The following is a 20940-nucleotide window of genomic DNA, read 5'->3' on the forward strand; positions in this document are numbered from 1 at the left end:
ATAGACCCACTTTAGGTAATAACAGAAGTAATGACAAAGGAGTGGGTTATCTGGCCCTGTTTGGGGCATTAAAGTATTTTAATAATAGGCTGGGCGGAGCGATGTTGCCTACAAGGGGGCAGGGTCCTGGTTGTAGGAGTTAATAATTGGCTTAAGAACAAATTGGTAAGAGGAAACAGACCAGATGTTCCATAAAAGTGGAGTGGAGATTTGATCCGGAGGTATGTTTGTAACTTTAGGAGAAGGGTGGTAAGGGTTTGGGCCCAAACGGCTTGCAGGGCTAACTCCCAAAGTGGCAAACATCATCCTGGGAAGCCCAACTGCCTTTGAAGGGATGCCAACTGATGGACGTCTAGCAGGCATTGTGTGCCTGTCGCCTGCCCTAGCGGGTTCACTGAGAGATGGTGATATTACACATGTCATAGGAAACATGGAAGATGAAGAGCTGGAAGATGGGAGATGGAAGATGAATATCTAGAGGGATTGGATATTATACAGTATTTCCCTCCCAAGGGTCAGCTATCTTCTCCAGAAGATTGTAGAGGCAACATTGTGGGCCTGGACAGGGCTCTGGAAAAGAGTATGAAACAGCAGGGAAGGGGTCCGGGCACAACTTTTGAAAGAATGACATAGCACAAGGGCATAACATCAGTCAGTCAGTCAGTCAGTTGCTCAGTCATGTCCAACTCTTTGTGACCCCATGAATCGCAGCACGCTAGGCCTCCTTGTCCATCACAAACTCCTGGAGTTTACTCAAACTCATGCCCATCGAGTCGGTGATGCCATCCAGCCATCTCATCCTCTGTCGCCCCCTTCTCCTCCTGCCCCCAATCCCTCCCAGCATCAGGGTCTTTTCCAAAGAGTCAACTCTTCACATGAGGTGGCCAAAGTATTGGAGTTTCAGCTTCAACATCAGTCCTTCCAATGAACACCCAGGACTGATCTCTTTTAGGATGGACTGGTTGGATCTCCTTGCAGTCCAAGGGACTCTCAAGAGTCTTCTCCAACACCACAGTTCAAAAGCATCAATTCTTCGGCACTCAGCTTTCTTCACAGTCCAACTCTCACATCCATACATGACTACTGGAAAAACCATAGCCTTGACTAGACGAACCTTTGTTGGCAAAGTAATGTCTCTGCTTTTTAATATGCCATCTAGGTTGGTCATAACTTTCCTTCCAAGGAGTAAGCGTCTTTTAATTTCATGGCTGCAATCACCATCTGCAGTGATTCTGGAGCCCCCAAAAATAAAGTCTGACACTGTTTCCACTGTTCCCTATCTATTTCCCATGAAGTGATGGGACCGGATGCCATGATCTTAGTTTTCTGAATGTTGAGCTTTAAGCCAACTTTTTCACTCTCCTCTTTCACTTTCATCAAGAGGCTCTTTAGTTCCTCTTCACTTTCTGCCATAAGGGTGGTGTCATCTGCATATCTGAGGTTATTGATATTTCTCCCGGCAATCTTGATTCCAGCCTCTGCTTCTTCCAGCCCACCGTTTCTCGTAATGTACTCTGCATATAAATTAAATAAGCAGGGTTACAATATACAGCCTTGATGTACTCCTTTTCTTATTTGGAACCAGTCTGTTGTTCCATGCCCAGTTCTAACTGTTGCTTCCTGATCTGCATATAGGTTTCTCAAGAGGCAGGTCTGGTATTCCCATCTCTTTCAGAATTTTTCACAGTTTATTGTGATTCACACAGTGAAAGGCTTTGGTGTAGTCAGTAAAGTAGAAATAGATGTTTTTCTGGAACTCTTGCTTTTTCAATGATCCAGCGGATGTTGGCAATTTGATCTCTGGTTCCTCTGCCTTTTCTAAAACCAGCTTGAACGTCTGGAAGTTCACGGTTCACGTATTTCTGAAGCCTGGCTTGGAGAATTTTGAGCATTACTTTACTGGCTTGTGAGACGAGTGCAATTGTGCGGTAGTTTGAGCATTCTTTGGGATTTCCTTTCTTTGGGATTGGAATGAAAACTGACCTTTTCCAGTCCTGTGGCCACTGCTGAGTTTTCCAAATGTGCTGGCATATTGAGTGCAGCACTTTCACAGCATCATCTTTTAGAAATTGAAATAGCTCAACTGGAATTCTATCACCTCCACTAGTTTTGTTTGTAGTGAGGCTTTCTAAGGCCCACTTGACTTCACATTCCAGGATGTCTAGCTCTAGGTGAGTGATCACACCATCGTGATTTTCTGGGTCATGAAGATCACTTTTGTACAGTTCTTCTGTGTATTCTTGCCACCTCTTCTTAATATCTTCTGCTTCTGTTAGGTCCATATCATTTCTGTCCTTTAACGAACCCATCTTTGCATGAAATGTTCCCTTGGTATCTCTCATTTTCTTGAAGAGATCTCTAGTCTTTCCCATTCTGTTGTTTTCCTCTATTTCTTTGCATTGATCACTGAGGAAGGCTTTCTTATCTCTCCTGGCTATTCTTTGGAACTCTGCCTTCAAATGGGAATGTCTTTCCTTTTCTCCTTTGCTTTTCGCTTCTCTTCTTTTCACAGCTATTTGTAAGGCCTCCTCAGACAACCATTTTGCCTTTTTGCATTTCTTCCATGGGGATGGTCGTAATCCCTATCTCCTGTACAATGTCACAAACACGTCCATAGTTCATCAGATACTCTGTCTATCAGATCTAGTCCCTTAAATCTATTTCTCACTTCCACTGTATAGTCATAAGGGATTTGATTTAGGTCATACCTGAATGGTCTAGTGGTTTTCCCTACTTTCTTTAGTTTAAGTCTGAATTTGGCAATAAGGAGTTCATGATCTGAGCCACAGTCAGCTCCTGGTCTTGTTTTTGCTGACTGTATAGAGCTTCTCCATCTTTGGCTGCAAAGAATGTAATCAGTCTGATTTCGGTGTTGACCATCTGGTGATGTCCATGTGCATAACATAACATAAACAGATTAAAATCAGTTGGGTCCAAGATGACAAGTCAAATTCAAGTAAACCTTAATCCCCAATCTGTAAGCTAAATGACACACCCAGAGGTGGCAGGACAGCAGCTCCAAGGCACTGTCAAAAGACAGAAGAGTGGATGGTTCCCCAATGGTTGGAGTGATCCTCCCACTCATTAGCATATGAATTCACCCAGTTTGCAGATCCTCGCCAGACTGAATTCCATGGTGGAAGCACTTGCTGTCTGCAATGGCCCACACTCTTTAGAGTGTACTTCTCTGTGAATCCTAACAAATCCACCTCTTACCTATTGCTGTGTCTCTCACTGAATTTTTGCAATGAGACATCAGAGCCTGATTTTCAATAGGTCCTGAAGCCAGGCATCATGGGTTTCGGCCAGGTTCCAGTCCCAGGAGAGAGGAGCTGAGAAATGGGAGGAAAAAGCAGTGGAAAAAACATGCCAAGGAATCCCCTTCATAGCCTGCCAGAAAATCTGCTGAATACCTGACCTGTGCTCAGTTTTCATTGGCTTGATCCTTGGCACAAAGAAGATTAAGGACAGAAGAACCCCCAACAGCTTGGGTAACAGCTCCTGGGGCTCAGCAGAGAGTGGAGCCTTTGGGACATACTGAGAATTAGCCTCTCCAGAGTCCCTCAATTACGCCCACTGCCGCTCGCCTGCTTGCGGGGGGTTTCGAGGAAACAAGAAATGAGAGATTGTAAAGGAATTAAGATTTCCTTAGGCATATGTCCCTCCCGCCACAGGAACGAGGCCCTCCTACCTTAACTGGAGGTCTTCTGGAATCTGAGACTGAGCCATGTGAGCTTTCTGCTGAGTTCGTTTTTCGCTCTTCCGGTTTCCAGCACGCTGGGCTTCTTGTCACTTCCCCTGTGCTGCGTTTTCTTCGCGTTCTGCTTCTACTGTGGGAGCTTTTGCCAAGTTGGGCTCCTGCTTTGCTTGGCCTCCTCCTTGCGGGGCCGTGCCGAGGTTGTTTCAGCCAGGTTAAATCCGAGTCACGGCACCATAGATGTTAGGGGAATGTGTGATTTCCTCGGTTCTGTCTCGTCACAACAAAAATTTGAAGTGACGGACATTAAAGCCCTCGGCGCGTCACAGCTCTTGGACAGTGTTGCAGCTCAGTTTTATTTGGAAAATAAAGGAAAATACATCCTCGAGGTGTGAAGGCATGCCGACCCAAAATACGTGAAGAGAAGAGAGAGCGCACGTGCACAGGAGAGAGAGAGAGAGAGAGAGCGAGCATATGCTCATGGGAGAGAGATCCCTGGCCCTTTGTTTCTTCTTCTTATGTTTTTTCCTCCCCCTGGGCTTGCCCTATGTAAATTGGGCTAGCCAGCAGTTCTATTTGTTCTACCTGAGGTCCTCACTCCGGTCTTTCGACCTTCTTTTGTTTTATTTTCTCAGGCTTTTCCCTTCCTTGTCTTTTAGCCACCACCGTTCTGGACTCCTTTTTCCTATTCTAACTACCTAATATTTCCACACCAGCGTTATTGGTTTCCAACTCAGTGTAATCCATTGGGAGGAAAACATTAAGGGAAAAAGAAACTCCTATCTCTGAGGGTCCCAGAGATCAAATTTATTATTAAATATCTTATGGAATCCTAGTGCTTTATGAGAACTAGTTTACTTACTACAAACATAAACCCTGAGCTTTGCTACTTTGTGACTTTTGGCAAATTTCCCAAGCTTACCAAGCTTTGGTTTTCCCACTTGTAAATAAGGAAGCAGCTGCTATCCACAGGCATTCTTGGCACTAAGATCCTAATAATTTTCCCTAGGCCATTTTTATCATACCCTAGCTCCGTGTGTGCTTTCCTGGTGGCTCAGTGGTAAAGAATCCACCTGCAGTGCAGGAGATGTGGATTCGATCCCTGGGTCAGGGAGATCCTCTGAAGAGGGAAATGGCGACTTATTCTGGTATTCTTGCCTGGAGAATTCCATGGACAGAGGAGTTTGGTAGGCTACAGATCATGGGGTTGCAAAGAGTCAGGCATGACTTAGAGATTAAACCACCACCACCAACTCTGTGTGTATGTTCATGTATCTGTGTGTGCAAGTGTATATACACACTTATACACTTACTTCACTTGAAGCCTGCATAACAAGAATATGTGTTGGTAACTGTTTATATTAAATAATACAGAAATTTTAAAGCTATGCAGTGTGAATAAACACAAATACAGTGAAAATGCTAAAGAAGGATATTTTTTTCACCTGAATTCTTTTGACAAATTCTGCAGTTACTATGAATAAGCATGGTAGTAGACATTGGTCTGTTTAGATTTTACATTGAATTTGTGCCCCTCAAATGCATTTAATCACAAAGTATTTTTGGAAGTATCTCAGCTTCATCATGTGTTAGCTGTTCATGAGTTTATAGGAATTATTTAACCTCTCTAAACTCAATTTTCTATTAATAACTCAGTTTCCTAGATATAATAGGATCTTCCTTGGGGTTTTGTGGGCACAAATTTAATTATTCAATGAATGTTAGCCATTGTAAATACTGTCAGGTTAACATTTATCTTTTGGAGAGTTTTATATTTGCAGATCTCAAAAAGATGGTAGTAGGCAATAGGAGTGTTTTAACCTTGAGTTTAGTTGGAGGAATTAGTGAAAATTGCAGTTTTCTCAGGCTACACATTAGTGATTGAATGGTGGGTGACACATAACCTTCCAGTCATATTTTATTGGAATGTTACTATCCGGTTTGTACAGATAACTGGTTTCAGCATTTTTTATTAGGGCAGTTACCAGATTTATCTCTTTGTTGTTAAATTTCTAGTTATTTTATCTCATGCATACTTTATTCATACACACACTCACACATATATTGTACACACAGGATTGCCCTCTGCTCCCAGATCTCAAATAAAGAAAGCATCTGTGAAGCTTTTCTGCTGGAAACAGAGGCCTTATTGATGGGGTTCACATGAAAATCATTTGTTTTAATGCATTATGTATTGAGGCATAATCAGCTTTACATATTTTAACATTTTAAGTGTCTGTTTTCAGTGTAGCGCAGCTGGGGTTATATGGAAGTATTATCGAAAAAGAAAATATCTAATGCATGTTGCTTGATCTAGAGTGAAGGCATTGTTAAAAAAAAAATCACACTCCTTCACTGGTAGACAGCACTCAGGTTATACCCGAGCAGAAAGGAGTTCCGTTTTAGATTTTTTTGTGGATTATTGAAAACCTTGTTTTTGCTTGATTGTGTTTTTTGTTTGTTTGTTTGTTTTTTAATAATAATTACTTTGGGGCTTTCCTAGTGGCTCAGTGGTAAAGAGTATGCCTGCCAGTGCGGGAGACAAGGATTTGATCCATGGTGCAGGAAGATTCCACATGCCATGGAACAGCTAACTGCGCCCCCCCCACCGCTGTCGTATGCTGCAGCTACTGAAGCCTGCACACACCTAGAGCCTAGCCACAACTAGAAAAAAGTCTACGCTGCAATGAAGACCCAACACAGCCAAAAATAAAAATAAATAAATAAAATTATATATTAAAAAAAACAATTGCTTTAGCTTTGTCAGGCCTAAGTTGTTGGTTTCCTATAAAAAAGTGTCATTCTCCACTTTTTCTTCCTAAATTGACTCCATTCTTTAGTTAGAGACACATTTGAATAGAGTACTGCATATCTATCTAATTTAAGGTATTTATATTGGTCTTGTCCCATTTCCCTCCAGGCTTCCGTCTGTGATCAGAGTCTTTTGTTAGTGCCAATTCGGGTAGTACTGACTCTAAATGGCATACATTTGAACTGCAAGACAGAAATTGAAAATTATCCTGACTCATATAGTATGTGCAAACAAAGGTCATTTTCTCCTAGTTATGACTTTTTGCTCTTTTTTACATTTCTGTGTTATACAAATGATTCCCCTCCCAATTTTAATTTTTGTGTTTTACCTGTCGTTGCTTGCAGACACCAAGGACTTACTGTTGTTCAAACACTGAAGACTTGGAGACAGTCATTCACCACGTCCACAGTCTCTACCCTTCTGCTCCATTTCTGGCAGCAGGAGTATCAATGGGAGGGTAAGATTTTTCCTTTCTAAAATGTCCTCGAGGGAAGTGGTCCTAGTGCCTGCCTCTTTCAGATGACCATAAGCTACATGGACATTTAAAAGTAAATGTTTGTGTTTCTCATATTCCATCACATGTGGTTGGATGAAATGTTAGTCGCTCAGTCGAGTCTGACTCTCTGCGACCCCATGGACTGTATGTAGCCCACTAGACTCCTCTGTCCATGGTATTCTCCAGGCAACAATACTGGAGTGGGTTGCCATTCCCTTCTCTTGGGGGATCTTCCCAACCCAGAGATCAAACCTGGGTCACCCTCATTGCAGGTAGATTCTTTACCATCTGAGCCACCAAAGAAGCCTAGCCTCATTTGTGCTAATTTTGTGTGTGTGTGTTTGTGTTTTTTTTGTTGTTGTTGTTGTAGTAATAGTGAGCTTTAATAAAAACAAAATTTTTATTTTCTGGCATTTTGCTGTGCTTCAAGGACCTAAACCATTGTCCAAAATCAGCAAACACATGGAAACAGAAAATATTTTTTCTTAATTTTGTAGTCAATTTATCTGTCAATTTTTAAAAGGTCTTAGGAGCGTGCTTACTTGAAAATGAACAGCTTTACAAATGATAGGCACTGAAAGATTGGCTCTAACCATAGTTTTTTAGATTCTGATAAACATAAAACTAAGAAGGAAAGAATACGTTTCTTACATTAGCATGGAAGGTCGGACTTGACCTACTAAAAGGGAAGAAATCTGAATCAGTGCAGAAAATCCAAACAAAAATCTGTGAATTGTGCTTAAAGGAAAGTATTTCACTTTTTCCTTTGCCCCATAATGAGAATCTTAAAGGACAGGGTGGCAGCTGAACTTTCTTCCCTTAATCATATAAATTCTTGAATTTTTAAAAAGCCAGACTTTATGTAAACAGGCCCTGATTCTTTATTCAGAGGCTCCTGGGAAATGCCTATTCTTGTCGAGTTGAAGTCTCATTGCCTGAAGGCAGGCAGAACTTGACCATTAGCCTTTGCAGCTGGTTGAATATTAATGTCTTGTAAATTGTTGAAAGGGAAGTCCCCTTTCTAGTTGCCTAGCACTGTGACATGTTCCCAAGTGGGTTTACCACTCTGGGGTGTGGTTTACAGCTTGACACATTTTTTTTCCTTTTGGAGATGCAGCAGACAAAAGCATCTAAGACCCTTATGCCCAGACTGGGTAATCCCCACGCCTGTTATGCCTGGGGCCAAGCAGCGGTTTGAGCCAGAACTGTCTCACCAAGGAATCCACACTGCTCGAGACTTGGTCACATTCCAGTCTCCTAATGGGTTCCTAGACTAGCTTTAAAAATGTACAGAAATTTCCAAGTATATATAAGAATAGAAAGAGTATAATGATTCCTCATATATATTCATCACTGCAGCTTCAGTGACTGTCAACTCAAGGATAATTTACCCTCCATTCTCTCGACTCTGATTACATTAAGATAATTTTTAGACATCATTTATAGAGATTTCTGTGTCTCTGACAGGTACAGTCTCTTAAGAAACAATAACAACCCACCACAGTATATTATTATACCTGAACAAAGCTAACAGTAATTCCTAAATGTCATCGAATGTTCAATGTCAGTATTTCATTTCACTGACAATCTGTTGGCTGGTTTTTACAGTTTGAGGCATGAGCCAGATAAAGTCCACATATGGACAGATTATGTCTCTTAAATCTCTTAATCTGTGAGTTCTTTATTTTTTTTTCTATCTGCCTTTTTTTTTTCTTGGTGAAAAAATGGAGTCTTTTTCTTATCAAAGTGACACGACCTTTTTATGGGGTAATAACTTGACGTTATTTACTCCTGAGTAATAACCAAGAAATGTCCCACCTACTCGGTCACAGTTATTCCTGGTGTCTCCTGCTCCTGTGAGGTTCATTTCCAGCGCTTTCAATTTGCTCCTTATTCCGGCCTCACAGAAACCTCTGACTGCCAGCCAAAGAATTGGGCCACCACAACTAGACCCTGGAATGACCCCACTGCAGGAGAGAAGCATTATCCCTTAGCTAGCTTAGGAGCCATGTACTATAAAAAAGGGAATGTAGTCATTATGAACAGTTGTTCTCAAAAGAGAAATCTCCAGCCTGAGGTCTCTGCCCTGGATCAGGAAATCACTGAAGGAGATTCTGACATGATGGAAATGCTGAAGCTCTTGGTTTTTGGCATCTGTCCAGCCTGCAGGTCACTCAGCTATAGCTGGGATGAATTTCAAAACACAGCGTGGAGCCATTTGTGTCTTTCTGCTGTAACATTTCCAATAAACCTCATCCAACAACAGCAAAAATACCCCCGAAAAACAGCAAACCCTGAAATCTCCATTTTTGATCTAGTATCTTATCTCATTCACTCTGTAAGCCATCTGGGTTGGAAAAAAAGAATGAGAGAGAATTTTTACTCATTTCAGAACCTGGGCAACTGGAGAAATAAAGGATGGAAAACAGGAGAAACAGAATTTATACTATTATCCTTTCTCTTAGTTGTCAATGTCAAACTTGGATTTCTGGTGTCCTGTGTTAAATTCCATTCTTGTCCCTTTTACCAAAGTAAAACTAGAGTAGAATCAGGAAAAATGAGAACAAAATGAAAAGAGGAAAATATGTGAAAGGAGATAAGGACAAACAGCAGGAGGGAGTAGGAAAAGAAAACAAGTGACCTTAGGGGTTGATTGTGCTGCCACAATTCAGGCAGTCTAACTCTGGACAAGGAGCCCATGGGATTCTCCAGGCAAGAATTACTGGAGTGGGTTGCCAAGCCCTCCTTCAGGGGATCTTCCTGAACCAGGGATCAAACCTGCAGCTCTTATGTCTCCTGCATTGGCAGACCAGTTCTTTATCATTAGTACCCCCTGGGAAGCCCAGGGAGCAAGGATGCATAGACAATTGGAACCGGCACCCAGACCAATTACTCCAAATCTCCAGGTGAGACCCAGAAATCAGTTGTTAAAACTCCTTAGGTGATTTCAGTATGCCAACACATTTAAAAACCACTCCTTGTGATCTCTCCCCTGTGCCAAGCATTGGCAAACCACAACCCAGAGGCCAAATCTGACTGACTGTTTTTGTGCAAGAGCTGAGAATGGTTATTATATTTTTCAATGGTTGGAAAAGAAGAATTATTTCATGACATGTGAAAAGAATATGAAACTCAAATTTCCATGTCCATATATAATATTTTATTGAAACACAGCCATGTCCATTCCTTCACACATGTCCATGGCTGTTTTAAAATACAGTCACAGGGTTAAGTATTGATGGTTGTGACTGAGATTTTAGGGCCACCAGAACCCGTTTGCTTTGTTGCCCTTTATAGAAAAAGCTTGCCTGAAACACCCCTCCCATAATAAGTTAAATACTCAGCTAGGGTGTGGGGGGCCAGGGAATTGCAAATTTTTAATAAACCCCAATATAATTTTCCAAAAAGAAAACTACTCTTACGATGGGTTTTCCCGATGTTTTGCCTCAAAGAAAGATACACATTTAACTAACAACTGTATGCTTTGTCCCGTTCTCAAATTCCCAATCCATATTTATCCATTCTCAAGATAAATATGTGAACAGAAGGAAAGAAGGAAGATATTTTCATGGTTTTCCAAGATAAAGGGGTTAGACAACACTGGTTTCTATGTTTATTCTCTGTAGTTAAAAAGTCCACAATTAGAAATAGGACGTCTTGTGATATAGAACAAATTCACCACTGTGTTTTGTTTTTCCTCATTTTAGAATGCTGCTTTTAAATTATTTGGGCAAAATTGGACCAAAAACTCCTTTGAAGGCAGCTGCAACTTTTTCAGTTGGTTGGAATACCTTTGCTTGCACGGAGTCACTGGAGAAACCACTGAACTGGCTGCTTTTTAATTATTATTTGACAACTTGCCTCCAGTCTTTCGTGAATAAGTAAGTCATTTTATTTATTTTTATTTTTTTTTTCAGAAAATAAAGACTTTATGAACATGTATGGGTCTAAATTATCCCTTATAAATGTTTGTACTCATTCTGCAAGAAATCAGGTGGTTCACTTCTGAAAAATATGGAACACTTCACGAATTTGCGTGTCATCCTTGCGCAGGGGCCATGCTAATCTTCTCTGTATCATTCCAATTTTAGTATATGTGTTGCCGAAGCGAGCACTAAGTAAGTCATTTTAAACACCTAATGTCACCAAATTTTTTGGAGTACGTGCCACAGTAAAATGTTTTAAAGGACAACACTGCTAATGTGTATATATATTTGTTATATGCACTATTATGTTATATACTGTAACAAAATAATCCTTCTATTGTCAATATGTACAAAAATAAAAAGATTTTATGTATAAGCTAAAAATATAGATAAGAGCTCTGATGTTTTCTTTCTGTACCATGAGGTAGCTTGTACAACCTCTAGGCTCTGTGCCCCATTTTGAAGATCATCATTTCATCACTGTTCTAAGTTATTCTAAAAGAATAAAAACATTAGTATTGAATGTGTTGAATAACTATGGGCTATTTCCCTGGATTTTCTACTTGTCGCTAATCTTATTAGTACCTAATTCTCCCCTGGGTAGTAACTAATGTGTTAAGTGTTTTCAGAGCTGAATACTATGTTTTTTAAAGCTTGTGTTATGAACATAGTATGTTTTAGAGATTTAGGAGCATGCCCATAAAATATGGATATTCTCAGCCCCCACATTTCTTAACATTACCAAAATAGTATCTGTGAATTAAGTTTTTTCCGAAATTGTTTAGGTATCTTCTAACAGTTAAACAGTATGATAACAAAGAACATGGGATGTTTCTGTTTATTTTTTTATGACTATTACTATTCATTTTAAAGTGAATTGACAACTTTAAATAAAAAGTAAATTTGCACATAACTTAATTGAAAACCATTGTTATCCTGAAAGTTGACATGAGACGTCATCAACTTTTTGGGGAGTTCCCAGGCAGTCTAGTGGTTAGGATTCTGGGCTTTTACTGCTGTGGCCCAGGTTCAATCCCTCGTCAGGGAACTGATATCCTGCATGTCTAGTGGCACAGCCCAATTTTTTTTTTTAAATGAAAGAACAGCATACATACCTTAATTAAAAATTACTTTATTTAAAAAAAACTTAACCTATTCATTGTTTTTAATTAAAAAATTTTTTAAAGAACAACCTCTTTGTTACATCACGGATGTTGACTATAAAATATTGCTAGGAATACTACAGAATTATATTTTTATTCATGGTCACTGAAATGGAGGACAGTAGCAAGAAAAGTGAAGAGAAATATTTGGATTAAAATATGGGTTATACAAGAAAAATGACCAACATTTAAAAACAGGTACACAAAAATATAAATCCTAATTTTCAGTACACCAATTTAAAAGAGGACAATAAATCTTCAGTTGATTTACCCAACTGAAAGCTTCTGGCTTCAGTGGGGGCCTTTTTGGCCAAATTGGCTTCATGGCATCAGTGTGTAGGTACAGTTTGTTATGAAACAACACTTTTGTTTACTATTGCACAACTGGTCGCTTCTTCCATAATTAAGAAAAAAGTACCTTTAAAAAAATGTCTTCAGGTGCTTCAGATGCTGTATGGTATCACTTATGTACGGAATCTAAAAAATACAACAAACTAGTGAGTAAAACAAAAAAGAAGCAGACTCCCAGAGAGAGAACAAACCAGTGGAGAGAGGGGTGGAGGGAGGGGCAATACAGGGGTAGCAGACTTTTAAAAAGATGCAGGAGACACAGGAGACGCAGGTTCAATCCCTGGGCCCAGAAGATCCCCTGGAGGAGGAAATGGCAATCCACTCCAGTATTTTTTCCTCAAAAAATCTCATAGGCAGAGGAGCCTGCTGGCTACAGTCCAAAGGGTTACAAAGAGTTGGGACACAACTGAGTACACACAGTATTATATATAATGAAATCATATGTATGAAACTTTTCAAAATGGTAAGGCACTATAGAATTTAAAGACTCATTCAATAAAAGAAATAATCTTTAAACAGTCTTCAGAAAAAATACCAATATATTCCTGTTATGTCTGATTAAGTAAATATTAATATTTTGTTGTTGTTTATTGTTATTTAGTTGCTAAGCCATGTCTAATTCTTTGCAACCCTCTGGACTATAACCCACCAGACTCTGTCCATGGACTTCCCAGGCGAGAATACTGGAGTGGGTTGCTGTGCCCTCCTCCAGGGGATCTTCCTGACCCAGGGATCAGACCCATATCTCCTGCAATGGCAGGCAGATTCTTTACCACTGAGCCACCAGGGAAGGTCAATAAATATTTTATTGAGTAACAACTTTATGTTCTGTGCTAAGTTATTTATTATTAGGTGTGTTTAAGATGGGAATGACCTTAATTTTTTTATTTTTGAATTTTTTTTTTTTCCAGGCACCGGCATATGTTTGTAAAACAAATTGACATGGATCATGTCATGAAGGTAGGAGAGAAACTTTATGTAATACTTTTATTTCCTCTTTTGAGTCCAAGAACATATATAGTTGGTTTCTGTTTTTCAGGCTAAATCCATAAGAGAATTTGATAAGCGATTCACTTCTGTCATGTTTGGCTACCGGACAATTGATGACTATTACACCGATGCCAGTCCAAATCGTAGACTGAAGTCAGTAGGGATTCCAGTGTTGTGTCTGAATTCTGTGGATGATGTTTTTTCACCCAGTCATGGTAAATTAACATCTTTGTATACATTTTGACATGAATCAACTGTTTAAAAATAATGTTCTTTGTGGGAAGATACAGTAATAAGAAACAAAATGTCACTCATATACTGTTTTACACTGTGATAAACAAAAAAAAATAGCTTGATACTCATAATTTAGTATCTAAATGTTTCAGATCACAACATTTTCATATATTCTTCTCTAGTCTACTGTGAGAGCTTCAGAACAAATTATGGCTCTCAGTATTTTGCTTGTATTCATTCTTACAACCTTTCTTTCTTATCAAATACCTGGTCTTTGGACAGGCTATGTTTCAGTATCTTTACCTCAAGAGTACATTGACATTGTTTGCCTTTTCTTCCTGAGGTTCTTATACAGAAAGCTTTGGAACATTTCTTCCCTTTTAAACCTAGAAGAGAGCTTGAGACTTTATTAGTAAGATGTTCTTGGATAACTCAATGAATGTAGCACAATCAGACAATAAAGTCATATTCGAAGGGAAAGAGTCTGTTTTCCCCCTGGATACTGTATAGAAGAAAATTATGCCCAAGTTAACTTCCTCACTCTCTTAATTCAAGATATACAGAATTTTGTAACAAAGATATACGTGCCTGTGTTCATACATTAAAGCAATGCATGATGCCTAGCAATAATCACATCTATCTTAAGGATAAATAGATTTGACCTCTAATTTTTTTCTAATGAAATTTCACAAAGCTTTTTATAAAACTTTTTCTCCTTATTTCTCCCCTAAATACTTTAAAAACATTTTCCCCAATACTTTATTAAAATAAACTATTCTGAGTACAAACACAGCACACATGTATTGCCAAAATTTCATAAAATCCCCAGTTTTTTTAAAATGTCACTTTACCATCTCTCTAGGGGATATCATTGTGTGATTTATGATTAAATCACAAGTGGTTTTAGATGGCTGGAACTCTTGGTCTTTGACCAGAAATCAGAAAATTAAACTGTGACCTTTTTTTTTTGGCCATGTTGTGCAGCCTTATGGGAATTTAGGTCCCCAAACAGCAATTGAAACTGGGCGCGTGGCAGTAAGCACGTGGAGTCCTAACCACTGGACTACCAGGAAATTCCCTAAATTGTGAACTTTAATATATCAGTTGAATAACATGGAGATGGTTTAGTCTATTTTCATTGGATTAAAGAAGTCTAGTATTTCTCCATCTGTTTTTATATTTCACAGGTCCTTCTTCCACCAACAAAAATTTCCCAGCATTTAACTTGTTTTGACCTTCTTGGTTGAAGTTTAGACTCATTATTTCTTATTCTTTCCCAAGCCACACTGAAAATAGTGGACAATTGTCTGCATTCTGAGAACACAGACAGCCAACATCTTTCACATGACTCCCATGGCCCAGCCTTTTGTTCTTCTGACATGACTGTAACTATCAGTGTGTTAGAAATTCCTGAGTGTATCCAGAATGTGAAAGTGGGGCTCTTAATAATTCCATCAGAGACGAATGAAGCACTTTAAATCTAAGCCCTTAATGTAAGATGAAAAAGGAAAACCAAAAATAGCATCAAGTCATTTCATCTGTGCCTCCCCTTAAGTGCTCACATCTGATCCCAAGATAGATGTTCTGTTTTAGGTGTAGCTGGATGGATAAGGATCTGAGTTCAGGACCCATTTAGGACAAGGACTTGGCTTCCTAGGCCTTGATTTAGGGTCTCTAGGTTTATTCTTCAAAGAATATAGTGAAAGGTCGGTTTAGAGCATCACCTGAACAGGCAGTTGAGGTCCTGCGGCAGCCCTTTCTTGAACTGGTCTCAGTTGTCCTCCAGTAAAATTACCTTCTGTTCCACTGAACTTCCCTGGTGGCTCAGACGGTAAAATCATCTGCCTGCAATGCAGGAGACCCTGGGTCGGGAATATCCCCTGGAGAAGGAAATGGCAACCCACTCCAGTATTCTTGTCTGGAAAATCCCATGGACGGAGAAGCCTGGTAGGCTACAGTCCGTGGGGTCGCAAAGAGTCGGACATGACTGAGTGACTTGACTTTCACTTTCCATTGAAGGGTGTGGAGTAGGGAGAGCTTAACAATAAATAAAAATTCAGAGAAGAAAAAATATAATCACCAGTGTTTTACCACCCAAAGATAAACACTGTTACCACTGGGGAGTATTTTATGCCATTGTTTTTTTGCTATCTATATGTTTTTATAAATCGTATCTATAATTTTGGATTCTTAACAGAGCCACCAATTGGCCTCAGGAATCTAAATTCATGTAAAGTTAACCAAAGTCATACATAGTGAATTTGAACAAACATAAGATTTGTTTGTTTTTTTCCCTTGGTGTAACGCCTAAGTGGGAATCTTACAATGGAAGTATTCACAATTTCTTGAATTCTTTAATTTCTCAAAAGAAGACTAGGCCTGTACTTTTGTTATAACCAACCGATCGATTCTTCCAAAAATGATCCAGTACATGAACGTGAACATGAACTGTTAGAAGAACATGGGTGGTTGATATTAATGACTTACTTGATTAGTCATACTCATTATGAGTATTTATTTAATGGTATTTTGGTTTAAAATGATTAGAAATGATAAAGGTGCACACTTTTCCTAACAACAACTGTTAACATATATTTTTCTCTCTCCTTCCCTTCTCTTATCCACCCTCCCGCCCGACCACCCCCCATTTTTCATCAAGCTATTCCAATAGAAACTGCAAAGCAAAACCCTAATGTTGCTTTGGTCCTTACTTCTTATGGAGGCCACATTGGTTTTCTGGAGGGAATCTGGCCAAGGCAGTCCACCTACATGGACCGAGTCTTCAAGCAGTTTGTGCAGGCCATGATTGAACACGGACATGAACTCTCAAGCATGTAGTTCTTCAGATGCCGTTTGTCTGAACTACCGTATATAAGGGCAGCTCGGCTTAGTGCACAACTCTTGACTACTATATATAAAGCAAATAAGCCAGCAGGTGGTGAAGAGGTCCAGAATGACATGCAAAAACTACTTTTTTTGAGAAACAAACAACTTTGTCGCAAGAAATAAAATATAGATTTAGATGGTAACTTACGTAGATTTTATTTTTACTATGCCTTACCAAGTATGACCTTAAATAAAGTAGTACAAACATGGAATTGCACTTAACCAAAACTATGGTGTATGTAAAAAGATTTTAATTCCTCAGGGTTTTAATTTAGGCTAGTATTTTTTTAGATTACTTATTTTAGGTGATTTATCATACTTTAATAATTGTAATAGGACTTTGATTATTTGAATGTAAGTTATAAGTTGGCACATTCCTAAGGGTATTTATACCTAATGATGGTAACATGAAAACTTAAATAAGATAAAATACAATGTGCTAAATCTTTTATGTATCTTAACTTTGAAAGGCAAATACAAAAATGTTAGACTGACTTTACATGCTCTTTTACTCTGATAATATTAAATTAAGGCTGACTTATGTTTTATAATGATTGTAGTTCACATGATTATTTTTTAAATAGTATATATGCATACATATATATCATATGAAATAAATTCTACCATTTTAAATTGTTTATTTGTGAGTTTTTATCCAAAGAAAAGTAATCCCTAGAAAGTAATTTATGATCATTTCATAAGTGTGTTAGTAACAAATATTAAAACTGTTTCATTTCACTGATTCCAGAATATTGGGCTCCCATCATTAGTTCCAATTAGAAGTACTTTCAGCTACAGGAAACCCATCTGACACTGATTTGGGAATAATAATATTTAATTATCTTGCATCACAAGAAGTCTCCAGGTAAGCAAGGCAGGGCTGATACAGATGTTCATCAGTGTCATCAAAAAAACAGGCTCTTTCTGATGCCACATCCCTGGCAGTCAGGATAGCTAGTTATCTCCTAGACACAAGATATAAAATGAACTCTAAAATTCATATGTAGGCAAATGACTGCGATACACTCAAGCTACCAGACCTTAATGTTGGGCTTGCCAGGTGGCACTAGTGGTAACGAACCTGCCTGCCAATGCAGGAGACGTAAGAGACACAGATTCAATCCCTGGGTTGGGAAGTTCTCCTGGAGGAGGGCATGGCAAGCCACTCCATTCTTCTTGCCTGGAGAACCCTATGGACAGAGGCGCCTGGCAGGCAATAGTCCATGGGGTTGCAAAGAGTTGGACGTGACTGAAGCGACTTAGCATGCAGACACAAGATGGCAGCTCACACATCACATTTGTATTCTGAGAAGGAAAAGGCCAGACACATTAAATTACAAGAGAGGCCATGTTGAGGAATCTATCCTATAGAAAAGCCAGCACAGGTTTGTAAAGATACAGACTTGCTGCAGCTTTGGACATTCAGGATAACCTATTTCACAAGGGAATGGACAAATTAAGACATCCACATGGTCAGTATCGGTTCCGTCCCTCAGTCGTGTCCGACTCTTTGAGACCCCGTGAACAGCAGCACGCCAGGCCTCCCTATCCATCACCAACTCCCAGAGTCCTGGAAAACCTATGATGCCATCCAACCATTTCATCCTCTATCGTCCCCTTCTCCTCCTGCCCTCAATTCCTCCCAGCATCAGGGTCTTTTCCAATGAGTCAGCTCTTCGCAACAGGTGGCCAAAATATTGGAGCTTCGGCTTCAGCATCTGTCCTTCCAATGAATATTCAGGACTGATTTCCTTTAGGATCCACATGGCAGAGCCATCAAAAAATATGAGGTGGCCCTATATGTAATAATCTATAAAGATATTTCTGATAGGTTATTTGTGGCCAGTCCAATATAAACAAAAATAAAATATAGCTCTACATGCATGTGATAGTGTGTGTGTTTTTGTAATCATAAAGACATGAGCATTTTTAAGTGCTGGTGTGGAGGGTAACATTCTCCCCAGTTTCTCCACACTCTAATATGCTCTGAGAAAGAAAGGCTATAATTTATTTCTACACGCCAAGCACTTAGCATATTGCCTGGAACAGAGCAGGTCAACAATAGTTGAATAACAGAGGTTTGTATAAGAATGAAAATACTACCTTGTAAGCCAGATCTCTGATTTGAAAAGTTAATTTGAAGTATACCCTGGAATTTTTTCTAGCCGTCTCCTCAGTTTCAGTTGGTTGTTATCATCACTAAACATTTATTCAAAGCCTCACAGAGAATTGTTTTAGAAATGGGGATACACCAAAAGTCTACAAGCAATAAATGCTGGAGAGGGTGTGGAGAAAAGGGAACCCTCTTACACTGCTGGTAGGAATGCAAACTAATACAGCCATTATGGAAAACAGTGTGGAGATTTCTTAAAAAACTGGAAATAGAACTGCCATATGACCCAGCAATCCCACTTCTGGGCATACACACTGAGGAAACCAGATCTGAAAGAGACACGTGCACCCCAATGTTCATCGCAGCACTGTTTATAATAGCCAGGACATGGAAGCAACCTAGATGCCCATCAGCAGATGAATGGATGAGGAAGCTGTGGTACATATACACCATGGAATATTACTCAGCCGTTAAAAAGAATTCATTTGAATCAGTTCTAATGAGATGGATGAAACTGGAGCCCATTATACAGAGTGAAGTAAGCCAGAAAGATAAAGAACATTACAGTATACTAACACATATATACGGAATTTAGAAAGATGGTAACGATAACCCTATATGCAAAACAGAAAAAGAGACACAGAAGTACAGAACAGACTTTTGAACTCTGTGGGAGAAGGTGAGGGTGGGATGTTTCGAAAGAACAGCGTGTATATTATCTATGGTGAAACAGATCACCAGCCCAGGTGGGATGCATGAGACAAGTGCTCGGGCCTGGTGCACTGGGAGGACCCTGAGGAGTCGGGTGGAGAGGGAGGTGGGAGGGGGGATCGGGATGGGGAATACGTGTAACTATATGGCTGATTCACATCAATGTATGACAAAACCCACTGAAATGTTGTGAAGTAATTAGCCTCCAACTAAAAAAAAAAAAAAAAAAAAAGAAATGGGGATACAGAGGATACACTGACTTTCTTTTTCTTTCATTTTTGACAATGTCCTACACTACACATTTTATTACATATTGAACCCAGTGCTAACACATATATTTTGTTACAGATCCTCCCCAGCTGGTCCCCAAAAAGGCACCTTCTGCCTGGTGTCTTTTGAGTCAGTAGATCAAGACCAAGTGTGGTTCAGTTTGCTGCCAATGAAAAGTTTTAGTCTTTGATTAGAGAGCCAAAAGATGCAGGTCCTGGCCCTGACGGAAGGGTACATTTTACATACAGATCAGGTTGCAAAAAAAAGGGGGTTTTTGCCAACCTCATTCCAAATCAGAACATCTATTAAAGCAGTGCCTGTTTCCCCTGAAGACTTCAGTGCCAAAATGGCAATAAAAAATCTCACTGTTGCTCTGAACCTAAGAAAGTGCTGGTCATGAGGTAAGCACCCAGCTTCTTGGAACTTAATTTGGAGTCAGTGAGGCCAAGCTGCAAGGTCAGGTGATAAAGAATACTTAGGAAACATGCTATTTTAATTCCAGTTCCCACTTAAAAGACAGTCTTTCAGTCCTAACCTTTTCTATAAACAGGCCAACATATACAATAGAAGCTGGTGTTTCTTGTCCTAAAATATGTTATATAATCTTGTCCTAATGCTATATTGTTGATATCAATATTGATACCTAAAGAGGTAAAAATTATTGTATATTTGATTTTATTCTTTTAAATTTTATTTCTAAATATTAACATATTTAGAATATATAATATTTATATGTATTCTTTCTTGAATATATATTCAAGGCCTTGTGATAAAAAAGTTTTTGCATTTGTCATATGCATTATCAAGCTGTGAGTTATTCAACCGTGGTGTTTATCTCTATTCTAAAATTAAGAGAAGCTTCTTCCAGTTCTATCCTCCAACCACTTAAATGTGGGAACTACTTTGAAAAATGTAAATGGTAAGAATTTGACAAGACCAATTTACCTCACTGAGTATCTCTTTTAAATAAAGACAGTAATTTGGACCAAGTAAGAAAGACTTCACTGTCAGTTAAGACGATGACTCACTATTAACTTATTACAGGACAACTGTTTATTTGTGCCCTCTATAGAGGGTTGTCTTCCCTCGGAGTTCAGATGCTGGTACCCAAATTTTGCAAGCAGTACAATGATCATATCTACACCATCTGTACTTTCAGCTTATTGTTAATTATATTATTAAGCATTCAGTACCAGCCGCATATGAATAGACAGGCTGTCAGTATATTAACAGAGCAGAATGATCACAAAAGAGCATTACTCTCTTTTAAACTGTCAACTTACTAACTGGT

General features: G+C 39.2%; 1 protein-coding gene and 1 non-coding gene across 2 annotated transcripts in view; one reads left to right on the top strand and one right to left on the bottom strand.

The window, feature by feature from the left end:
• The window catches only part of ABHD3 (abhydrolase domain containing 3, phospholipase), a 56455-nt gene extending 39262 nt beyond the window's left edge, over positions 1 to 17193 (top strand). The window contains exons 5-9 of the mRNA XM_065932479.1: positions 6854 to 6966; positions 10713 to 10886; positions 13357 to 13405; positions 13485 to 13650; positions 16329 to 17193. Coding sequence (XP_065788551.1) covers positions 6854 to 6966; positions 10713 to 10886; positions 13357 to 13405; positions 13485 to 13650; positions 16329 to 16507 — 681 coding nt within the window. The 3' untranslated portion in view covers positions 16508 to 17193. The remainder of the gene's footprint in view (positions 1 to 6853; positions 6967 to 10712; positions 10887 to 13356; positions 13406 to 13484; positions 13651 to 16328) is intronic.
• LOC136167983 (U6 spliceosomal RNA) lies at positions 11014 to 11120 on the bottom strand. The gene has a single exon (XR_010663152.1). It is a non-coding gene; the product is annotated as a U6 spliceosomal RNA (small nuclear RNA).
• Positions 17194 to 20940: the final 3747 nt, after the last annotated feature.

The sequence above is a fragment of the Muntiacus reevesi genome, chromosome 4 (assembly GCF_963930625.1).
Source record: "Muntiacus reevesi chromosome 4, mMunRee1.1, whole genome shotgun sequence".
In the NCBI taxonomy this organism is placed as follows: domain Eukaryota; kingdom Metazoa; phylum Chordata; class Mammalia; order Artiodactyla; family Cervidae; genus Muntiacus; species Muntiacus reevesi.